The 20,588-nt window shown below is 43.9% G+C and overlaps 1 protein-coding gene and 1 long non-coding RNA gene across 5 annotated transcripts in view; one reads left to right on the top strand and one right to left on the bottom strand.

The window, feature by feature from the left end:
• Positions 1–20,588, bottom strand: part of LOC142751880 (uncharacterized) — a 71,732-nt gene that overhangs the window by 14,648 nt on the left and 36,496 nt on the right. The window contains exons 3-4 of the long non-coding RNA XR_012883012.1: positions 18,484–18,563; positions 14,631–14,794 (exon numbers count right to left, since the gene is read on the bottom strand). This is a non-coding gene — a long non-coding RNA (uncharacterized LOC142751880). The remainder of the gene's footprint in view (positions 1–14,630; positions 14,795–18,483; positions 18,564–20,588) is intronic.
• Positions 1–20,588, top strand: part of PDLIM3 (PDZ and LIM domain 3) — a 46,996-nt gene that overhangs the window by 14,245 nt on the left and 12,163 nt on the right. For 3 of the 4 annotated variants that reach the window (XM_075860175.1, XM_075860178.1, XM_075860177.1), the window contains exons 2-4: positions 12,274–12,425; positions 15,617–15,689; positions 18,714–18,901. In XM_075860175.1, the coding sequence (XP_075716290.1) occupies positions 12,274–12,425; positions 15,617–15,689; positions 18,714–18,901 (413 nt within the window). Of the gene's footprint in view, positions 1–12,273; positions 12,426–15,616; positions 15,690–18,713; positions 18,902–20,404; positions 20,473–20,588 lie in introns of all 4 variants that reach the window. The other variant, XM_075860176.1, reaches the window with a different exon arrangement.

A 20,588-nucleotide genomic window follows, 5' to 3' on the forward strand; every position in this document is an offset into this window, starting at 1 on the left:
TGTTCTGCGTGAGCCCATCTTCAGCCTGACATAATTTACCTGACACCCAATTGGTTATTTTTTTTTATCTTGTCGGTCTCTCCTCTGGAAGCTTCAGTATACATTTTGCTGCAGCGTTATTATTTTTATCGTTTTTAAAACGTAATAAAAATTATTTTGACATAAAATAATATGGACCATGTACAATAATCATTTGTATCGACTCCAAGGTGCGTAAAATGCTATAGTAGCAGAGATCGATTATGTTCTATTAACCCTTTCGCTGCTGGGACAATTTTCACACATTTGATAAATGCAAATAAAAGCTGAATTCTAAAATATAAAAATCATATTATACCCCCCATTACCCGTATATTTTATGAAAGTAGACACCTGGCAAATTGTGAAAATGCGACCCAGCACGTTACAATCATGGGCGCCTCCATGCAAATTTGCATCAAAGCGTAACGTTTCATAAAAAAATTATCAAAATGTATGTTTCCGGCTAATAATCTAACCTAAGCAGAGCCTCACACGACCGGGTCGCGTCCGAGCCTGAGTGCCGGCCGGTAAAATCGGCCATTCTGCCCGGCCGGTTTGCATAAAGTTATGCATCCGTGCCGGGCCGGGCAGATCCGGACAGTGACATCATCGGCAACTCCTGAAGGGGAATCCCCATGTGTTCGGGGATTCCGCTTCAGGAGTTTCCCCTGATGTCACTGCCCAGATATGGACAGAGACATCAAGCGCTCTGTCCAGGAGCGGAATCCCCGAACACACGGGGATTCCGCTCCTTCAAGGAGCTAAAGTGCGGCTAGCACATAGCAGAGCGGGGAGATACCTCCCCGCTCTGCTATAGTGGCGTCGCTACAGTAGTAGCAGCAGCAGCAACTGCTGCAGCTGCTAGCGGCGCCATCAAAGGTGTCGCCGGGCCAGGGCGCTTTTAACAAGCAGGAGAAGGGAGCCAGCGCAGCGCTCCCTTCCACCTGCTGTACACCCCGGCCCTGCCACACCGTGTACAGCGATGCCATTCGTCAGAATGGCATCAACTCCTCCTCCTCACATGCACTCTGCGCTGTGAGGAGGAGGAGATAGAGCGCAAGAGCCGGAAAACCCGGCCGTCACTCGGGACACATCCCGGTGATGGCCGGGTATTACCCGGCCCCATAGACTTCTATGGGAGCCGGGCGGCCGGGTACCCGGGCGAAAATAGAGCATGTCCTATTTTTTGACGGGCGGTTTTCCCGGCCGTCAAAAAATCGGTCGTGTGAATAGCCCCATTAGGGGTCTATTATTCCTAATGCAGCCGGGTGCCGGCCGATTTATGAACGGCCGGCACCCGGCCGGGAAACCCTGCCGTGTGAATGAGGCCTAAGAGGCACAAGGCTTACTAAAAATAAACTTTCAAGATGTGCAAGTTTATACAGGTCACTTATGCCTATGACTTCATGCAAAGATCCTCACAAAATTATCAATACTGAAGAGACCAAAAATCTCTGCCGGTAAACATGGAGTCAGTAAATGGTCTGATTAGATATGGAACTGCACATATCCACTCTCATTGGTAATAGGGGGGATAACATGGAGAAAGGTTCCTGTATCCCCGTCTGGGGTCACTGGAGGCTGTTCAGGGGGAGAGATGAGAGTAACAGACTGTAATCTTTCCTCCTGCTGTCACTTGCAGCTACCCAGGGCCGCCATCAGGGGGGTATTACTGGTACTCCCGTCAGGGGCCCGGCCACATGAATGAAGTAAAAGGGGCCCGCCGGGCTGCCGTCGCACCCCCCCCCCCTCGGACTGTTGCCCCCCCCCCCCTCGCAACGCTCACGGGCCCCCCCTCGCAACGCTCACGGGCCCCCCTCGCAACGCCCGCGGCACCCCCCTAGCGTCACCCCCCTAGCGACACTCCCCTAGCAACACTCGCGGCAGCCCCTGCATACCTGTTGTAGCTTCACTGGAGAGGAAGATGCAGCATGTGCTGAAGCTGCGTGTGGAGATCCCGCCCCCCAGCTCCTCTACACTGCCGACCGGACCTGCAGGCTGGTGAGTATGTTCCCCTATCCATTCTGATTCCCATCCCCCTGACCCCATTTGTAGATTGTATAAAGTTGGTTAAAAAGTTTTTTGGTATTTTTTCGTTTTCCTAGCGCTTTTTTGCCGCGATTTTCGTAATCGCGGCAAAAATGGCGCAGTTTCGCCGCGATTATATAAAAATCGCGGCAAAACCGCGTGATTTGTGCCGCAATTACGAAAATTGCATAAAAAAAAGATACAAAACATGAAAAGTGCTGTTAGGCTATATTCTCACAGTGCGGTCAAGTCACGTTTTTTTGCAAAAATTGTGGCAAAAAATGGGATTTCACCGCACTGTGTAACTAGACTAAGGCCTTATTCAGACGGCCGCATTCGGTCCGTGACATACGGAGCGTGATGGAGCCGGACTCCTAGCATCATAGTTATCAGCGTTGCTGGGAGTCCCTGCCTCTCTGCGGGAATACTGTACCATACTGTAATGATGCTTTCAGTACGGGACCGGGGACAGTATTCCCACGGGAAGGGAGGGACTATGATCATAGATAACTGTGATGCTAGAAACCCGGCTCCCTGAACTGTGGTCGGTCCGGGAAATATGGCCGATACACGCTCCGTATATCACAGACCGAACATGGACATCTGAATAAGCCACTTACTTGCCTCCTATTTTTGGTGCGGATTGTGCACTGAAAATTCACTACAAATGACAATATAAGGCCTTATTCACACGAACGTGTTATACGTCCGTGATACTTATTACGTCGCACGGACTTATGTTAGTGAATGGGGCCGTTCAGACTGTCAGTGAATTTCACGCAGCGTGTGTGCGCTGTGTAAAACTCACGACATGTCATATACTTGCCCGTGTTTCGCGCAGCACACACCCATTGAAGTCATTGGGTGCGTGCAAATCGTGCACGGCACACGGAAGCACTTCCGGGTGACGCGCGTGATTCGCGCTACACAGGGCCGCCATCAGGGGGGTATTAGGGGTACTAGTGTAGGGGGCACGGCCAAACTTAATTGAAAGGGGGGTCCGGCAACTGCCGCGACTTGCCTTTGGTAGAAAAAAACAGGCCCCTGCAATGGGGCCTGTTCTTTTCACCAAAACAATGTCGTGAGCTGCGGGCCCCCCTCTCGTCAAACACCGCCGTGAGCTGCGGGCCCCCCTCTCATCACCGCCGCGAAACACCGCTTGCGCGCGCGCGCGAACGACCGCAAGCTCGCACCCGCGCGCGCATGACCGCAAGCGCGCGCCCACGCGCGAACGACCAGGCGCGCCGCCGAGAGGGAGGCGGTGCGCCCGCAACACAAGTCCGATCTACGGGGAAGGACAGCCACACAGTGACAGCAGCGCACAGTTTACTTACCTGCTGGCCCGCCTCCAACTCCGCCTCCTCGTCCGACTCCGCCTCCTCGTCGTCCTTCTCGTCCGACTCCGCCTCGTCCTCCTTCTCCAGAGCGTAGCTGCGTAAGGAGAGGGGGAGGAGTCTAGTTGTTGCGCGGCGGCAGGAGTTCTACGATCCCCGCCATTTTCTGGAGCCTGGAGGTCAAGGACGACATCTGGACCGAAGACATCGCCTGAAGAGGACTGGAGTGGGAGCAGCTCTTCTGACATGGTGAGTAAAGTGTCTCAAAGTGCTGTTTATGTATGGCCCTGTTCACACAGAGTATTTTGCAGGCCGAAAAAATCAGCCTCAAAATTCCTTAAAGAATTTTGAGGCAGATTTTGACCTGCCCACACTATCTTGCCGCGTTTTTTGCTGCGTTTTTTGCCCGCCGTGATTGAGGACAGCAGACAAAAAACGCAGCGAAAAATGCATTTTCTGCCTCCCATTGATTTCGATGGGAGGTCAGAGGCGGAACCGCGGCAAGAAAGGACGTGCTGCTTTTCCTTTTTTCCGCGACTGGCTCCCATTGATTTCAGATTAAATCAATGGGAGGCGGTTTTGGAAGTTGTTTGGTACTGATTCTGACGCAGTGTCCGAGTCAATATCAAGGCCTAAAAACTCTGTGAACTGGGCCTTATTGTTAGGGCTTATTCAGACGACCGTGTAATACATCCGTGCAACGCGCGTGATTTTCACGCGCCTCGCACGGACCTATGTTACTCTATGGGGCCGTGCAGACTGTCAGTGATTTTCACTCTGCTGCGACTGTAATACGCTGCGGATTTTCCACAATAAAATGTGTTGCATAAAATCCGCAGTGTTCATGCCTAGTGTGTTCCTACCCTAAGGCCGGATTTACACGAGCGTGTGCTTTTTGCGTGCGCAAAAACGTGGCGTTTTGCGCATGCAAAAGGTCCATAACAGCTCCGTGTGTCAGCAGCGTATGATGCGCGGCTGCGTGATTTTTGCGCAGCCGCCATCATTATGACACTCTGTTTGTAGCACGTGGTGCTTTTCTGTTTTCATTCATAGTTTATACGGCTGCGGAAGTGCTGGGCGGGATTTTCACGCACCCATTGACTTCAATGGGTGCGTGATGCGCGAACAATGCACAAATATAGGACATGTCGTGAGTTTTACGCAGCGGACACACGCTGCATGAAACTCACTGACAGTCGGCACGGCCCCATAGAGTAACATAGGTCCGTGCGAGGCGCGTGAAAATCACGCGCGTTGCACGGATGTATTACACGGTCGTCTGAATAAGCCCTAACAATAAGGCCCAGTTCACAGAGTTTTTGGGCCTTGATATTGACTCGGACACTGCGTCAGAATCAGCACCAAAGAACTTCCAATACCGCCTCCCATTGATTTAATCTGAAATCAATGGGAGCCAGTCGCGGCAAAAAGAAAAAGCAGCACGTCCTTTCTTGCCGCGGTTCCGCCTCTGACCTCCCATCGAAATCAATGGGAGGTAGAAAATGCATTTTTCCCTGCGTTTTTTGTCTGCTGTCCTCAATCGCCGCAGACAAAAAACGCAGCAAGATAGTGTGGGCAGGTCAAAATCTGCCTCAAAATTCGGTGCGCGGTTCCAGGCGGTCGCGGGTGGGCATGCGCGGGAGTTTGCGGGTGCGCGCGATCGGTCGCACGGGCGGCAGTGTTTGACGGCCCCCATGCTACCCATGGCCGCCATCAGGGGGGGTATTATGGGTACTGATGTGAGAGGCCCGGCCAAACCTAATTGAAAGGGGGGCTCGCAGCTCACGACATTCTTTTGGTGAAAAAAACAAGCCCCATTGCAGGGGTTTGTTTTTCTTTTCTACCAAAGGCAAGTCGCGGCAGTTGCCGGGCCCCCCTTTCAATTAGGTTTGGCCGGGCCTCTCACATCAGTACCCATAATACCCCCGCTGATGGCGGCCCTGGGTACCATGATATGGTGCTGGACGGAGTACCGTTAACAGGCGGTGCCACGGTAGGGGGGCCCAGAAAATTTAGCTGTAGGGGGCCCTGAAATTCCTGATGGCGGCCCTGCAGCTACCCCCTCCCTTACAGACACAAAACAAGGAAATAAAACTTTCTTGCTGCTCCTCGACTTCAAAAGACGCAAAACAGCAAATACGGTTTTGGCCACATGATTTTTAACATGTTTTACCAGCTGCATTTTGTGGTAAAACTACACGAGGTTTTGCAGCCTGAGTAATTTTACAGGACATCGGCCACACACCAACTAAAACTGGTGCCCTCACACTTGTTGTTTAACACTGAATCACAGTGGATTTAATTAAACACTGTTGACAATTACAGCCTGTGTGAATAGGTGTATTGGGGAAAGAGGCGGGAAAAACTGACATGCATTAAAATGTTATCATATTTAATCATCCTAGAACTTGACACAAATTATATGATGCTGAAACATCACCAGAAAAATATTTTCTACATTTAGGATTGGCTCACAAACACAATTGTGAGTGAAGGTAAATACCATGTTTATGCTATTAACCCCTTCAGGACAATCGATATTTTTTCAAATCTGACATGTGTCACTTTATGTGGTAATAACTTTGAAATGTTTTACCTATCCAAGCGATTCTGAGATTGTTTTCTCATGACATGTTGTACTTTGTTTTACTGAAAAAATGTAGTCGATAAATTCAGTATTTGTGGAAAAACACCAAAATTTAGAGAAAATGTGAAAAAATAGCATTTTTCTAATTTAAACGTATCTGCTTGTAAAACAGATAGTAATACCACACAAAATAGTGACTAGTTTATATTCCATATGTCTACTATATGTTGGCATCATTTTTTGAACGTCCTTTTAATTTTCTAGGACGTTACAAGGCTTAGAACTTTAGCAGCAATTTCTCACATTTTCAAGAAAATTTCAAAAGCTTATTTTTTCAGGGACCAGTTCAGTTCTGAAGTGGCTTTGAGGGCGTTATATATTAGAATGTCCCCATAAATCACCCCATTTTAAAAACTGCACCCCTCAAAGTATTCAAAACAGCATTCAAAAAGTTTCTTAACTCCTTAGGCGTTTCAAAGGAATTAAAGCAAAGTAGAGGTGAAATTTACAATTTTCATTTTTTTTTTTGCCAAAATTCATTGGTAATACATTTTTTTCTGTAACACAGAAAGATTTACCAGAGAAACACAACTCAATATTTATTGGCCAGATTCTGCAGTATTTAGAAGTATCCCACGTGTCCCTAGTGTGCTAATGGACTGAAACACAGGCATCAAAGGAGCACCTAGTGGAATTTGGGGCCTCCTTTTTTTTAAAATATATTTTAGGCACCATGTCAGGTTTGAAGAGGTCTTGTGGTGCCAAAACAGTGTAAACCCCCCCAAAATTGACTCCATTTTGGAAACTACACCCATCAAGAAATGTTTCTAGGGGTATAGTTAGCATTTTGGTCCCAAAGGTTTTTTGCTAAACTTATTGGAATTAGGGTATGTTCACACGCAGTAGCAAAATACGTCTGAAATTACGGAGCTGTTTTCACCTGAAAACAGCTCCTGATTTTCAGACGTTTTTTAACAACTCCCGTTTTTCGCGGCATATTTTACGGACGTTATTGGAGTTGTTTTTCCATGGAGTCAATGAAAAACGACTACAAAACGTCCCAAGAAGTGACATGAACTTTTTTGACGCAGGCTTCTTTTTACTTTCAGACGTTTTTGCAAGTACTCGCGTTTTTCACGGCGTCTTTTACCAACGTAATTGGAGCTGGTTTTCATTGGAGTCAATGAAAAATGGCTCCAATAACGTTCCAAGAAGTGTCCTGCACTTTTTTGACGCGCCGTCTTTTGACAGTGGCGCGTAAAATTACACCTCGTGGGAACAGAACATCGTAAAACCCATTGAAAGCAATGGGCAGATATTTGTAAGCGTAATGGAGCCGATTTTTCAGGCGTAATTCGAGGCGTAAAACGCCCGAATTACATCTGAAAACAGTGCGTGTGAACATACCCTTAGTCTGTAAAAATGAAAATCTACTTTTTTTCTGAAAAAACATAGAAATTTTAAATTTTTATAAGGAATAAAGGAGAAAAAGCACACCAACATTTGTAAAGCAATCTCTCCCGATTACAGCAATACCCCACATGTGGAAATAAACTGCTGTATGGACCCACGACAGGGCTCAGAAGGGAGGGAGCGCCAGATTTTGCTGGAATGGTTTTCAGTGCCATGTCGTGTTTGCAATGCCCTGGAGGGACCAAAACAGTGCAAGCCCCCCCCCCCCAAAGTGACCCCATTTTGGAAACTATACCCCCAAAGAATTTTTCTAGGGGTATAGTTAGCATTTTGACCCTGCAGGTTTTTTTGCAGAGTTTTAGCTCAGATCTATTAATTTTCACAATAGATAAAGGAGAAAAAGCACCCCAACATTTGTAAAGCAATGTCTACCGAGTACAGCAATACCCCATATGTGGTAATAAACTGCTGTTTGGACACACGGCAGGGCTTAGAAGGGACTGAGCACCACTTGGCTCAAGTTTTGCTGGAATGGTTTGCGGTGCCATGTCACATTTGCGAAGCCCCCAAGGGGCCAAAACCGTGCAAAACCCGCAAAAGTGGCCCTATTTGGGAAGCTTCACCCCTCACAGAATTTATCTCGTGGTATAGGGAGCATTTTGACCCCACTGTTTTTTTTTTGCTGAATTTATTGGAACTAGGCAGTGAAAATTAAAATCGAAATTTTCCTACTAAAATGTTGCATTTTTTTCATTTTCACAAGGAATACAGGAGAACCACCCGAACATTTGTAAAGCAATTTCTCCCGAGTACGGCAATACCCCATATGTGGTCATAAACTGCTGGGCTCAGAAAGGCAGGAGCGCTACTTGGCATGCAGATTTGCTTGATTGATTTCTCTGCACCATGTCACATTTGCAGAGCCCCTGAGGTACCAGCACAGTAGAAACCCCTGAGAAGTGACTCCATTTTGGAAACTATACCCCTCAGGGCATTCATCTAGGGGTATAGTGAGCATTTTGATCTCACAGGTGTTTCATAGATTTTATTAGAATTAGGCAGCGAAAATTAAATTACATTTTTTTGCAAAAATATGTAGAAGTTGCTCCCAATTTTTTTTAGCTTCACAAGGGGTAATAGGAAAAAAAACACCACACAATTTGTTACCCAATTTCTACTGAGTATGGCAATACCCCATGTGTGGCCCTAAACTGCTGTTTGGGCACATGGCAGAGCTCATAATGGAAGGAGCGCCATTTGGCTTATAGAACGCAGATTTTGCTGGACGGGCACTATGTCGCATTTTCAGAGCTCCATTACGTACCAGAGTAGAGTGTAAAACCCTGAGAAGTGACCCCATTTTTTAAACTACACCCCTCAAGGCATTTATCATTTGCCTGGACATATGACAGGGCTTGTAAAAGAGCACCATGCGAATTTGAGGTCCATTTTGGTGATTTTAGTAGCATTGGCCCACAATAACAGGGCTCTGGTGTCAAATAGTAAAACAAACCCCCAATGTGACCCCAATTTTGGAAACTGCACTCCTCAAGGCATTTTTTATTTGACCCCACAGGTTTTTTCTTTTTTATTAGAAACGAACGCTCAGTGCATAGTGCAAAGTAAAAATTGCAATTTTCAACTGATATGCCATTTTAGTGCACAATATGTTGTGCTCAGTTCGTGCCACTGAAGACAAATACTTCATAAACTGTTAAGCTAGTTCTCCTGGGTATGGCGATGCCATATATGTGGACGTAAACTGCTGTTTGGGCACGCTGTAGGGTTCAGAAGGCAGGGAGCAAAAATTTGGCTTTTGGAGCGCAGAATTTGCTTGGTAGTTGTTTTGTTTGGGGTTTTGCTGATGTTTCAGTTTATAATGTGGGGGCATATGTAAGCTGTGCGGGGTACATCATGGTATTATAAGAGATTATAATAATGCGGTAAATAAATAATTATCCGCAGATGTGTGGCCAGTGTCGCACTGATAAATGGTGCCCAATCTTATCCGCTTTTGCAACACTGCACATTTTGCGTCTCCGTATTATGAGAGCCAGAACTTTTTTATTTTTTTCTCCACCGGAGCTGCGTGAGGGCTTATTTGTTGCGGGACAATCTGTTATTTTCATTGGAACCATTTTAGGGTACATGCGATTTTTTGATCACTTTTTATTTCATTTTTTGGCAAGCAAGTTGACCAAAAACCATAAATTCTGATTTTTATGAAATAAATTTACTGCGTTCATGTTCGCTATAAATGACACTTTATTCTGCGTTTTTGATCGCTGCATTTAAGGGGTTAATCGTCCAAATCGGAGCCTAGCTCCGGTCCTGGCCATTACAGCGGGGTGTCGGCTGTAATATACAGCCGACACCCGACGTTGAGATTCTGAGCCAGCACCATCACATACTTGTTCTCACGGAGCTGTGATTGGTCAGTCTGCTGTGATAAACAGTTGATGGCCCAGTTCTGCCACCCTGTCCTTTGACAGGGTGACAGTTTACATCCATGACATACCAGTATGTCCCGGTGCGTCAAGCGGTTAAAACTTAATGATTGGCATATTATTGTTGATATTACACATCCAACAATAAAGTAGGATACAATGTTTCAGAATGAGCACTAAAAAAAGCTGTCTAACTAAACCTCTTGTCAATGAAAACTTGAGAACTTTTTTTTTTTAAAGTTATATTTTTGCAGAAATAGGACCAAAATATGTCCAACTTGCAGTTACAACAGACATTCAGAGTCAAAGATCCATTGAATACAGATATTAGTGTAAATGTAGACAATACACAATTTCACTAGTTTTAATAAACGTTAACATGACCATAACACATTTGGCATGTGCGCAGCTATCAGGGTATGTTCACATGGCCTATTTTCGGCCATTTTTCGGTAACGTAAACAGCCCAAAAAATCGATAGCAGAACGCCTCCAAACATCTGCCCATTGATTTCAAAGGGAAAAACTGTGTTCTTTTCCGATGGGCCGTTTTTTTATGCGTCCGTTTTTCATTGACTCTATAGAAGAACAGCTCCAAAAACAACTGTAAAAAACGCAGCGAAAAACGCGAGTTGCTAAAAAAACAAAAAACACTGAAAATCAGGAGCTGTTTTCCCTTGAAAACAGCTCTGTATTTTCAGACATTGGTTAGTAAGCGTGTGAACATACCCTTAAATACTATGAGATCCGATCACTCACACATATATTCAAACATATACACTCTCACCTGCCCTTCCTCCACATATAAGACAAAATCCTTAAGCCAAACTAATTAGCATCACTTAGTGTGGTGGTGGGGTTATCCAGTCATGGTGGCCAAAGCTTGTCAACTTTTAGCGGGTATTTATTAAAAAAATTGTCTAAAAATGGATATCCAAACTCACCAGTTTGATAGGGGTGGAGTATCGGTAGACTTCAAGGCCATGATTATTATTTTGTGGCGACAGAATAGGAACCTAAAAAACTGCCTCCTATATGAGCCAGAAATTAAATTATCTAGGACGCCCTAAAGACACACCTGGGCAAAAAGGACTACAGGAAAGTTATAGTGGGTATTTATAAATAATGGGACGGTCCACCAGAAGTGGAGATAACTTTTTCACAGGACCACATTGCATGGAGAAATGTGCCCTGTTCAGTTTGACATGTAAAGCAGGCATCATCGTCAGAAATACCTAGCGTCTTCAGTCTGGCTGGAGTGTAATATACCCTATGGATACATTTATATTTGGTTAGCATATCTCTAGCCCTGAACACTGTATGGAGAAAGAAATCTACCACATCCTCCCAGTCGTCCACGTAGAGTTGCTGGATATCTACAGACCACTTTTGAAAGGCCTTATCAAAGGGTTTGTAGGATAGTATAGATGCTAGTAAGGACTTTAAATTAGAGACTTTGCTCCGTATGCCGGATCTAGCTACAGTTGCCTACCGAGATTTGCAAGTAACCAAACTCCACCAAGAGTGCATGCCAGAAGTATAGGTATCTATAGAACCCAGCAGCAGGTACTTGATAGGTGCTTTGACATTCCAAAAAACATGGAAATTATTTTGGAAGACTTGTTCCAAAATACTTAAGTCCTAGAGAAGCCCAGTAACCCATGCTACAATGCTAATACAGATGAGCGAGGTGAGGATTGCACCAAATGGGAAATTGAGGGGAGAGCAGTGGCCGTTATATTGTCCCACGTCACTTGACACCAATATGCTTAGGTACTTAAACTGGGAGACACTGGTGAGAGGAACAGAGAGAGGGGAGGAGGGGGAATAAGAAGCCTCCATAGAGAATAATGTAGATTTAGGAAGTTGGGAGAGTACCTATTATTTGAGTTGCTTGAAAACGACCAATAACAGGGTAGTAATATCTCTACCTTGAGCTTGTACCAGTAATTGACGGAATCAATAGCGCAGTCGACATGCGCTATTGATTCCGTCCAAAACAACGGAACCCTTTTACAACCTGACAGCCGGAAACCATTAGTTAGGTTTCCATCACCATTGAGTTCAATGTTGAGGGAAACGGAGGCTAAGGTTTCTGTTTGACTTTCCGCTGAGGGGTTAACCCGACGGAAACCTCCGTCCGAACCCCTCGGCAGAAACTAACGGTGATGTGAACACACCCTTATTAAGCTTTATTAGCATAGGTCTTGGTGTCTACATATTAGAGACAGCATAAACAACCATTCTCTATCAAACTCTATTATGGTTATTCTAATAGAGCAGGGCAGAGGGATTCTCCACATCTTCCCGCTTCCCTGTCAGCAGACAATATTTTACAATAGCCCGTTTCTTCTGCTCTATAGATGGTATACACATTTATATTCTATAAAGATGTGGATTTTTTTTACGTCAACTCATATACTAGTTCTGTTTAATTATTTCAGATAACACCGGGAAGTAAATCTTCTGTTGCTAATTTGTGCCCTGGAGATGTGATACTTGCCATTGATGGATACAGCACTGACAACATGACACATGCTGAAGCACAGGACAGAATTAAAGCTGCAACTGACCAACTTTGCCTAAAGATTGACAGGTATACATTTCCTTCCTGTTCCAGATTATAACAACCCTGCAAGACATGCAGGTGTCAGTTTACTAATGTGGGGCTATAGCGGTTATTGCGGATTAAATGGAGGAGTTACTTAAGAGCAGTGCTTTAAATTTAACCTAGAACATCAGTGGTGTTAACCCCTTAATGATCGTGCCTGAAAAGGCCCAGCTACAATTGCCCGTTTTTGCCCCTCTGCCCTTCAGCAGCCATAACTTTATTTTTTTCATTAACAAGGCTGGATGAGGCCTTGTTTTATGCGGGAGAAATTTGTATTTTGTTTTTGCATGGTTTAGGAGTAGAAAAAAATTCACTGTGTAAGTTATAAACTAATTTTTTAGAGAGTGAATGCAGGAAAAAGCAATTCTCTGCATTGTTTTTTTTGTTATCCTGTTAACGTTTCACAATAAAAAAAAACGGTCAAATTAATTCTTCAGGTTATTACGGTCGTGTAGATACCTAATATGTGTGGGTTTTTGGTTTTTATGTAATGTATGGGCAATAAAACATATTTTACGCAAAATAATGCCTTTTTTTGGGAAAAAATTTATTTGTTACAATTTTTTTTTAAATTCCATTAAGGGATAACTTTACTTACAACTTTATTTTTTACTTATAATGTATTAGCATACTCATGTTCCGGCTGTGACCAAGGCTTATACCAGGTGGTTGTTTGGGCTTGGGGGGCTGATCTTGCATGTTGCCATCTACAAGAGCCTGTGGTTGTGAAACCAAAGTGGTCTGTGTGATCACTGGATATGCATCCACATAGAAAGGAATGTTAAGTGTCACTGGTGCCGTAGGCATCAGTTCAGTCTATCCTTCATAGTATGGGGGAGGAGGAGCTGGGGTCTCGATGACCACTGCGACCCTTTTTTGATGTGGGGATGTGCGGGTTTACATAATGACAGTCTGGGCACTTGGAAGTATTCCGTGATATTGTAACATACAAGTACATTCCCAACTAGATCAGGTGTAGGGGTAACCTCTAGGGAGACTGGAACTTATACGTCTCACCATAGGGCTCTCGCTACGGACAGGTGTTTGGTTTAAATTTCTACTTGTCCTCGATGCTGCTGAGCAGCTTGGGTCGCCAGGTGTACTGGGATTTCCACATTTGAAGCTTACCGGTTGGTCACCTAGATTACAATTATCTATAAGGCATTCCTGTCCCCGCACCACCGTCCTTATATCAGGGTATGTTGGAGGACTGACAGGCATAGCCTGAGCTTGGGCTGGATGTGCGGGTTTGGCTGTTGTGCCTCCAGTAATTGTACTCACTGGGGAGATTTTAGGTAGGTTGACGGTCATAGTTAGAGATTTCCCTAGCTGTGGTATGTTCTTCTGACTCATAGTTTCTATTGCCTTCGTTCTGTCCCACCACAAATGTTGGTACTGAAACTTTCCCTTTCCTTTTCATGACTTTCTTGGATACTTCTTACCATGCTTTCACTTTTTATTGAAAACTATTTTTATAGATCCAGTTACAATAATACCATTTGAACCCTATTATCCTATTCTCATTTTTGGCCGTATGCACAGCAGTAGTCGCGGGGTCTTTTGGTCCTGTCACTTCTATCAGAGTTCTGTCAAGTGTTGGTCGCTATTGAGTAAATGGAGCAGAAGCCAGAGGCAATGCCTAGAGAGTACCCCAGGTGCTATCAAGTCCTACTCCAAGTCACAATTCATGGGACTTCCTCAACATCTTGACAGTTGCCTTATACAACCCCTCACCCGGTCACACGCTCTATCGCTAAAAGAATTTGTATAGTTCATTGAACACGTAACAACTCCTGGCACCTCACTTGGGTACCAAAGAGAACTACAGGAGACCCTTACCAAACTTCAGTGGGCGGCTTTATACACCATCACTTCACTCAGCCACCCTGAGAGATACTTTGATCAACACCCCAATTGTAGTGCCAGGGTGTCCGATGGTAAGGCCGTATAAAACAGCGTCAGACTCGGGTTGGTCTTTACACCACAATGGGAGGGATCATTCCACACCTCCGTTTCAGCTTATCTCAATCACTCACAGATACATATGCCTAAAAGACAAGTGAAGCACATGTAAAACGAAACAAGTCCTAAGATAAGTTCACTTGAGATATCCCGAGGCCTGTTAGACCGGAAAAGGACTTACCCCACAGAGGAGGGGAAAGCAAGACCGTAAGACAACGGCTTACTCACCGCAGTTCTTTGTCTGTTTCCCGTCCTCTCCGTGCTGGTTTGGATCCCGCAGGTGTGAGTGGGATATCTCGCTGGTGTCTCCAAGTTACAGTAGAGCAAAGCTGCTACTTATACATCAGGACCCTGTTAAGTGTGAGGTTGTCTGTGGGCTAAAGATTCACCAGCTGGGGAGACAATGAGCACACACAAGTTTCTTTGTGAAAAAAGGCCCAAGTATCCTTGGTACTGTCATTATTTATAGAAATCAATAGTAGGAGAGCATTGTGAAGTGTCATTTGACAAATGCACCAGTCATATGAATAATTGAATACATTATAAACAATATTTTTCACCTCCAGACTAACTATTTGTTTCTGAATAGAAACTCATTCTATTTTTTTTACAAAATATACATAAAAACGACATAAGGAGTCACTAACATTACAGGATGTGTATGGAGCCCATACACACTTCCCACATTCTGAGACTTAGCCGCCTTCCCAAGGACATTTTGCCTCCTTATACATACTTTTAATTAATACAATGAAGCTTAAACAGTTTGCTCTATCTAAAATAGTGTGCGAAGACAAGATGAATGAACTGCTTTCACACAAACGTATCCTGGGTGGGACTTCTACCTGGGCTAGGACAAGCGGAATGGACTCCCCTGCGATGGGAAGAATTGATGCGCAGAGATGCAATTGTGCCCCTGGGTAAATTTTTTAGTAGAGGAAAGCCGTATACCTGCACTCAGTAAAGAAATTGCAGCAAGGTTAACATTCTAACTTTCTTGTGGTGCAGATTTTGCAGTGTGAAATTATTTTTTGGATGGAATTGCACTTTGGCCTGTCTTGCTGAAGTTAGTCTATTACCGTCTATTATTATTTCCCTCAGTTTTGGTAAATGTACCTAGTTTATATGTAAGATATAATAACTAACAATAACCAGTACTATACGATTAATCCACTAAATAATATGGATCTTTAAATGTATATATTTGTCTTTAGAGCTGAAACTAGGATGTGGTCTCCGCAAATTTGTGAAGATCCATATAAAATAAACCTTGAAGCTGAACCACAGGTAAGAAAAATTATTTCTATTGTTTTCTTTTAAAATACTGGTTGATAGACTCAGTCGTAGCCAAAAAAACCAAACATTTTAGGCCTCATTTACACGAACGTAATATACGCGCGTGCGACGCGCGTGCTTTGCACGCATGTCGTACACACCTATATTAGTCAATGGGGCAGTTTAGACGATGCGTGAATTGCGCTCAGCGCGTGTGCGCAGAAAAAAACTCACGACATGTTCTATAATCGTGCGTTTTTCGCGCACTCACGCACCCATTGAAGTCAATGGGTGCGTGAAAACCACGCATGCCGCACGGAAGCACTTCCGTGCGAACTGCGTGATTCGCGCAAGAGCTGTCAAACTCCTGAATGTAAACAGAAAAGCACCACGTGCTTTTCTGTTTACAAACATCCAAACGGAGTGTCAAATTCGAGATGAGCGCACCGAACTTCACCGGGTTCGGCCAAACTCGTTTTGACCGAAACCGGTAAAAAATGTTCGGGTACGCGACGTCAGGAGACAGTCACTGTCCACGGTGCTGAAAGCGTTAAACTGGTTCAGCACCATGGACAGTGACTTCCGCTCCGAAAATCCATGAACCTGTAAAAAAAAAAAGACGTTCTGACTTACCGATAACTCCGGTCCGACCTCCCGGGATGACAGTTAAGTCCAAGTGACAGCTGCAGCCAATCACAGGCCAAGCACAGGCTGCAGCCAATCACAGGCTGCAGCGGTCTCATGGACTGCGGCGTCATCCTGGGAGGTGGGGCCGGATGACAAGAGAGGGACGCGTCACCAAGGCAACGGCCGGGAGCCCGGACTGGGGGAAGCAGGAAGTTCTGGGTAAGTATGAAAGTCTTTTTTTATTCACAGGTTGGTGTATATTGTGTTCGGCATTCACTGTCGAGGGTGCTGAAAGAGTTACTGCCGATCAGTTAGCTCTTTCAGCACCTTGGACAGTGACGGACGTCGACTAGCCTCATCTCTATGATGGCGGCTGCGCGAAAATCACGCAGCCGCGCATCATACACGGATGACACACGGAGCTGCCAAGTGCCTTTTGCGCGCGCAAAACGCAGCGTTTTTTGCGCACGCAAAACGCACACGCTCGTGTAAATGAGGCCTTAATGTATAAGTACGAAGGATACCGACATAAGCACAGGGAGGGAACATACAAACTCCATACATATACTGACATAGTTACTGGTGTACTTACAATTGGTGGTGCCCTAGGCCTCCTACATGAATACATCATAAAACTAGGACTAAAAAGTGACAATACAACTTCCATTATACCTTATAGGTAAAAAACAAAACTTGTTGTCACTTCTTTAGCAGCATGAATGTGCTACTAAAATTTCCTGCAATCAATCACCTCATATAATGACATCATAACATACAAATCTCATGATCCTGCCATAAAAAGTTTAACTATAATTACTATACAGTTTTAAAATAACAAGTAACAGGGTTCAAGAAACATTGGGAATAAAGTGTTCAAAAGTTGTATCATTGTCCTAAACCCATAAGCTGCAAATTTTTATAGAAAAACATTGTATAGCTTGTGTGGTGAAGTATCAGCAGACTAAAGGAAACTTGAGGGGAGGGGTCAGCTGTATTCAGAGAAAAAACGACAATCACTTGGCAGCTTCACATTGACACACAATTCACACGTGGATACACTCGACACACATACGGTACATAAACTATACATTTCTACACAGGTGATGGAGGGGTTTAGACACAGCGTTTGGGTTGTCCAGGATTAGAAAAGATGGACTGCTTTTTGTTTTTTTTCCAGAAATGGCACCACAGTTGTCCATGGGCGGTGCAGCCCTGGACAACCTCTATATTTCTATAATTAGCTTTGGGGCAGGCCAATTTGTTTAGTTGGGGGTCAAAACTCTTTTGGCACCTTCTTTGTTAAGCTGAGACTAAAAAAAGCACTGTCATCAGCACACAGTCAGTCTACCTCCACCTCCCCTAACTGATGGAGTGGGTCGACGGATGGGTACATTACAGATAAATGCAGTCATGCAGGGGACCTGCATTGTCCACACCCTCCTGTTCAGCAGTGAGAGCTACAATGAGCAATCTCTCCCACTATGCGCTACTGAGGAACCAACATTATGTCCATTCTGGGAACTAGTGAGGTTTTGTGATTTACAGACGTTCTGTTACACTGGGGGAATAAACATGTTCTAAAACAGGGGACCTTAAAGTGTAAGTAAATGTTCGACAAACTTCTGACATGTCATAGTGACATGTCAGAAGTTTTTATTGGTGGGGGTCCGAGCACTGAGACCCCCACCAATCGCTAAAATGTATCAGTGTACAGGCTCAATAGAAAGCCTATGAGCCCGTACTCCGCTACATTGGCTTTCCGGAAAAAGCAGAAGAGAATCGAAGCAGCTGAGCGCTCACACGAACACTTCTGCCACTTCGTTTTAGCGATTGGTGGGGGTCTCCGTGCTCGAACCCCCACCAATCAAAACTTCTGACTTGTCACTATGACATGTCAGAAGTTTGTCGAACGTTTAGTTACACTTTAACCTTTTGACCTCGTGGCCCTCTTTGGGGGTTTTGTGAAGCCTCTAGACTCTTTTCAGAAAAAAATGCTTTTAATGCTGAAATAGTGTTGAATATAAAAAAAATATTCTGAGATATTTGCAACAACTGCAATGCAATCTGAAAATATCTGGTGACTGCTAATAAAACTGGTTCGTTGCCTACATTCATAATTGAAGGAAATCCTAAATTCCTTTTAGAGGTCAGTAAAAATAAAGACGTAAACTTTATTTACCACACTAGTTTAAGGATCCCCTGAAGGCTATCCACAGCCCACTTGGAGGTCCACGGTCCACAGACTACGAACTTCTGTTCCTAAAAATAGTACATAATAAATCATGACATATTATGTTATGTGCATGCTTTCGTTTTCTTACGTGTGAAATATAAACACTGGTGCTTCTGCTTGTGGGTGTTTAATCCGCATGAACTGTGGTTTGATGTGTTTTATCCAAATGTACGCAGGAGTTCAAGCCTATTGGTACAGCTCATAACAGAAGAGCACAACCATTTGTAGCTGGTGCAAATATTGGTGACAAAAAACAGGTAGTGAGTTCTTCCTATAACACCCCAATTGGGCTGTACTCATCTGGCAACATTAAAGATGCCTTCCATGGACAGATGAGAGGTCTTATTCCTAATGCAGATCAAATGTAAGTAAAATATAAGCATGCATGCAAAAACGACTGTAGTGCTTAGCAAAATAAATCTAACGGTTGTGACAAAAACTTGGGTGCATAAAACTATTGCCTTTATGTATCTCATCTGCTTTGTAATACAAAATAAAACAGTATGACATGTCAATAAGATATTCAATTCAAGTGAGATTGTGTGGGCTTTACAGTTCCGAATGTTGACAGCCATAAGGATAAGGGGGTGAGCATCTGCCAGACACCTCTCGCATCGCTTATTCAACGAAGGATCGCGCATGTTAGGTTTCAGCATTGTTTCCAGGACAGATGTCGGAGGAGAGTTGGACATTATCTTGTCTACAGGATCCAGTGATAAATATATAACGTGTGTGGCTTTGCAGACACCTACAAGTGATAGGACTGTATAATTGCCATTTATAACCATTTATACAACTGGGTATTCACCGCCAACTCTGCACTGAAAACCGGGATCTGCTCAAGAATGATAGGACTCTCAACTGCCCAACCCCCTCCAAACTGACTTCTATGACTTGTGTGATGTGTCATAGTAGTTTATTTTGGGACAACCCCTTTAAAGGAACACTCCAGGCAAAACCGATTCACTGTTCTAGAACTAATGCAGGGCCTGAGAGGGCGGTGCATAATTTAGTGATTGAAAGAAACAAGTGATGCACTTCCCCCTTAGCCCCCACACTACGTATAACTGTGTATTCATTTTGCCTTGTGTGCTTTTAAGCAAAACAAATAACAAAATGTGTAATCCACTGCATGTAGCTGTTTGTGATTATGTAAAGTTATGTTTAATTTCAAGTTTGGAGTGTATGTATTCTTCAAAAAATATCTGTACAATCAAAAAATAAATGCAACTACTTTTTAAGAAAGATATACTACAGTATTACAGTAAAAAAAAGAAGTGTTACTTTTTTGTATTGTTATTGACAATCACTAAAGTATGGACATCCAATTATTTGCTCACATCAAATTAAGTGATCCTTAACTTGACTTCTAAAGCATTAAATACAGTGGCGAAAAACTTTAATGGTCCTCTTACATGGCCAGACATGGGCTGTGTAAACGATCACCGATCAATGAGTTGATCGGCGTTCGTTTACTCTTTTCACAAGGAGCAATGCATGGGGACGAGCAAATGTTACTACGATCATTCGTCCCCATACATTTCTATCATGTCAGCAGTACATCTCTCTGCTTATAGCAGGAGATGTGCTGCCGACAACGATAATATTTCATGTTGCATAAACGATACTATTAGCCGATAAAAGTTTGTTTGCCCGACAATTGGCCCATGTAAAAGGGATTTAACTCGACTTCAATGATCATTTTTCACGCTGCAGAAAGTTATCAGAGTCAAGATAAGGATCGCTACATCTGTACTTTAAGGTCTTAAAATACATTGTATTAATCATCCCTAAATTTAAAAAAAATACAGATACTTTTTATAATATGGTGTACATTTAAATTTTACCAGTCATTTTTATTCTACAGGATTTGGGATACTTTGAGCACAAGCATAATATCAGGCCTAAGCCTTTCATACTTCCAGGCAGGAGCAGGTTATAATCATTTGAATTATTTGTGTTGTGTGCATGCTACTAAAGAGTATTCGTAACATCTGAGTGTGAAGTTTTCCATTCATATAAACTGTAAATAAAAAACTAAATACAGTAGC

Source organism: Rhinoderma darwinii, chromosome 1 (assembly GCF_050947455.1).
Source record: "Rhinoderma darwinii isolate aRhiDar2 chromosome 1, aRhiDar2.hap1, whole genome shotgun sequence".
Taxonomy (NCBI): domain Eukaryota; kingdom Metazoa; phylum Chordata; class Amphibia; order Anura; family Rhinodermatidae; genus Rhinoderma; species Rhinoderma darwinii.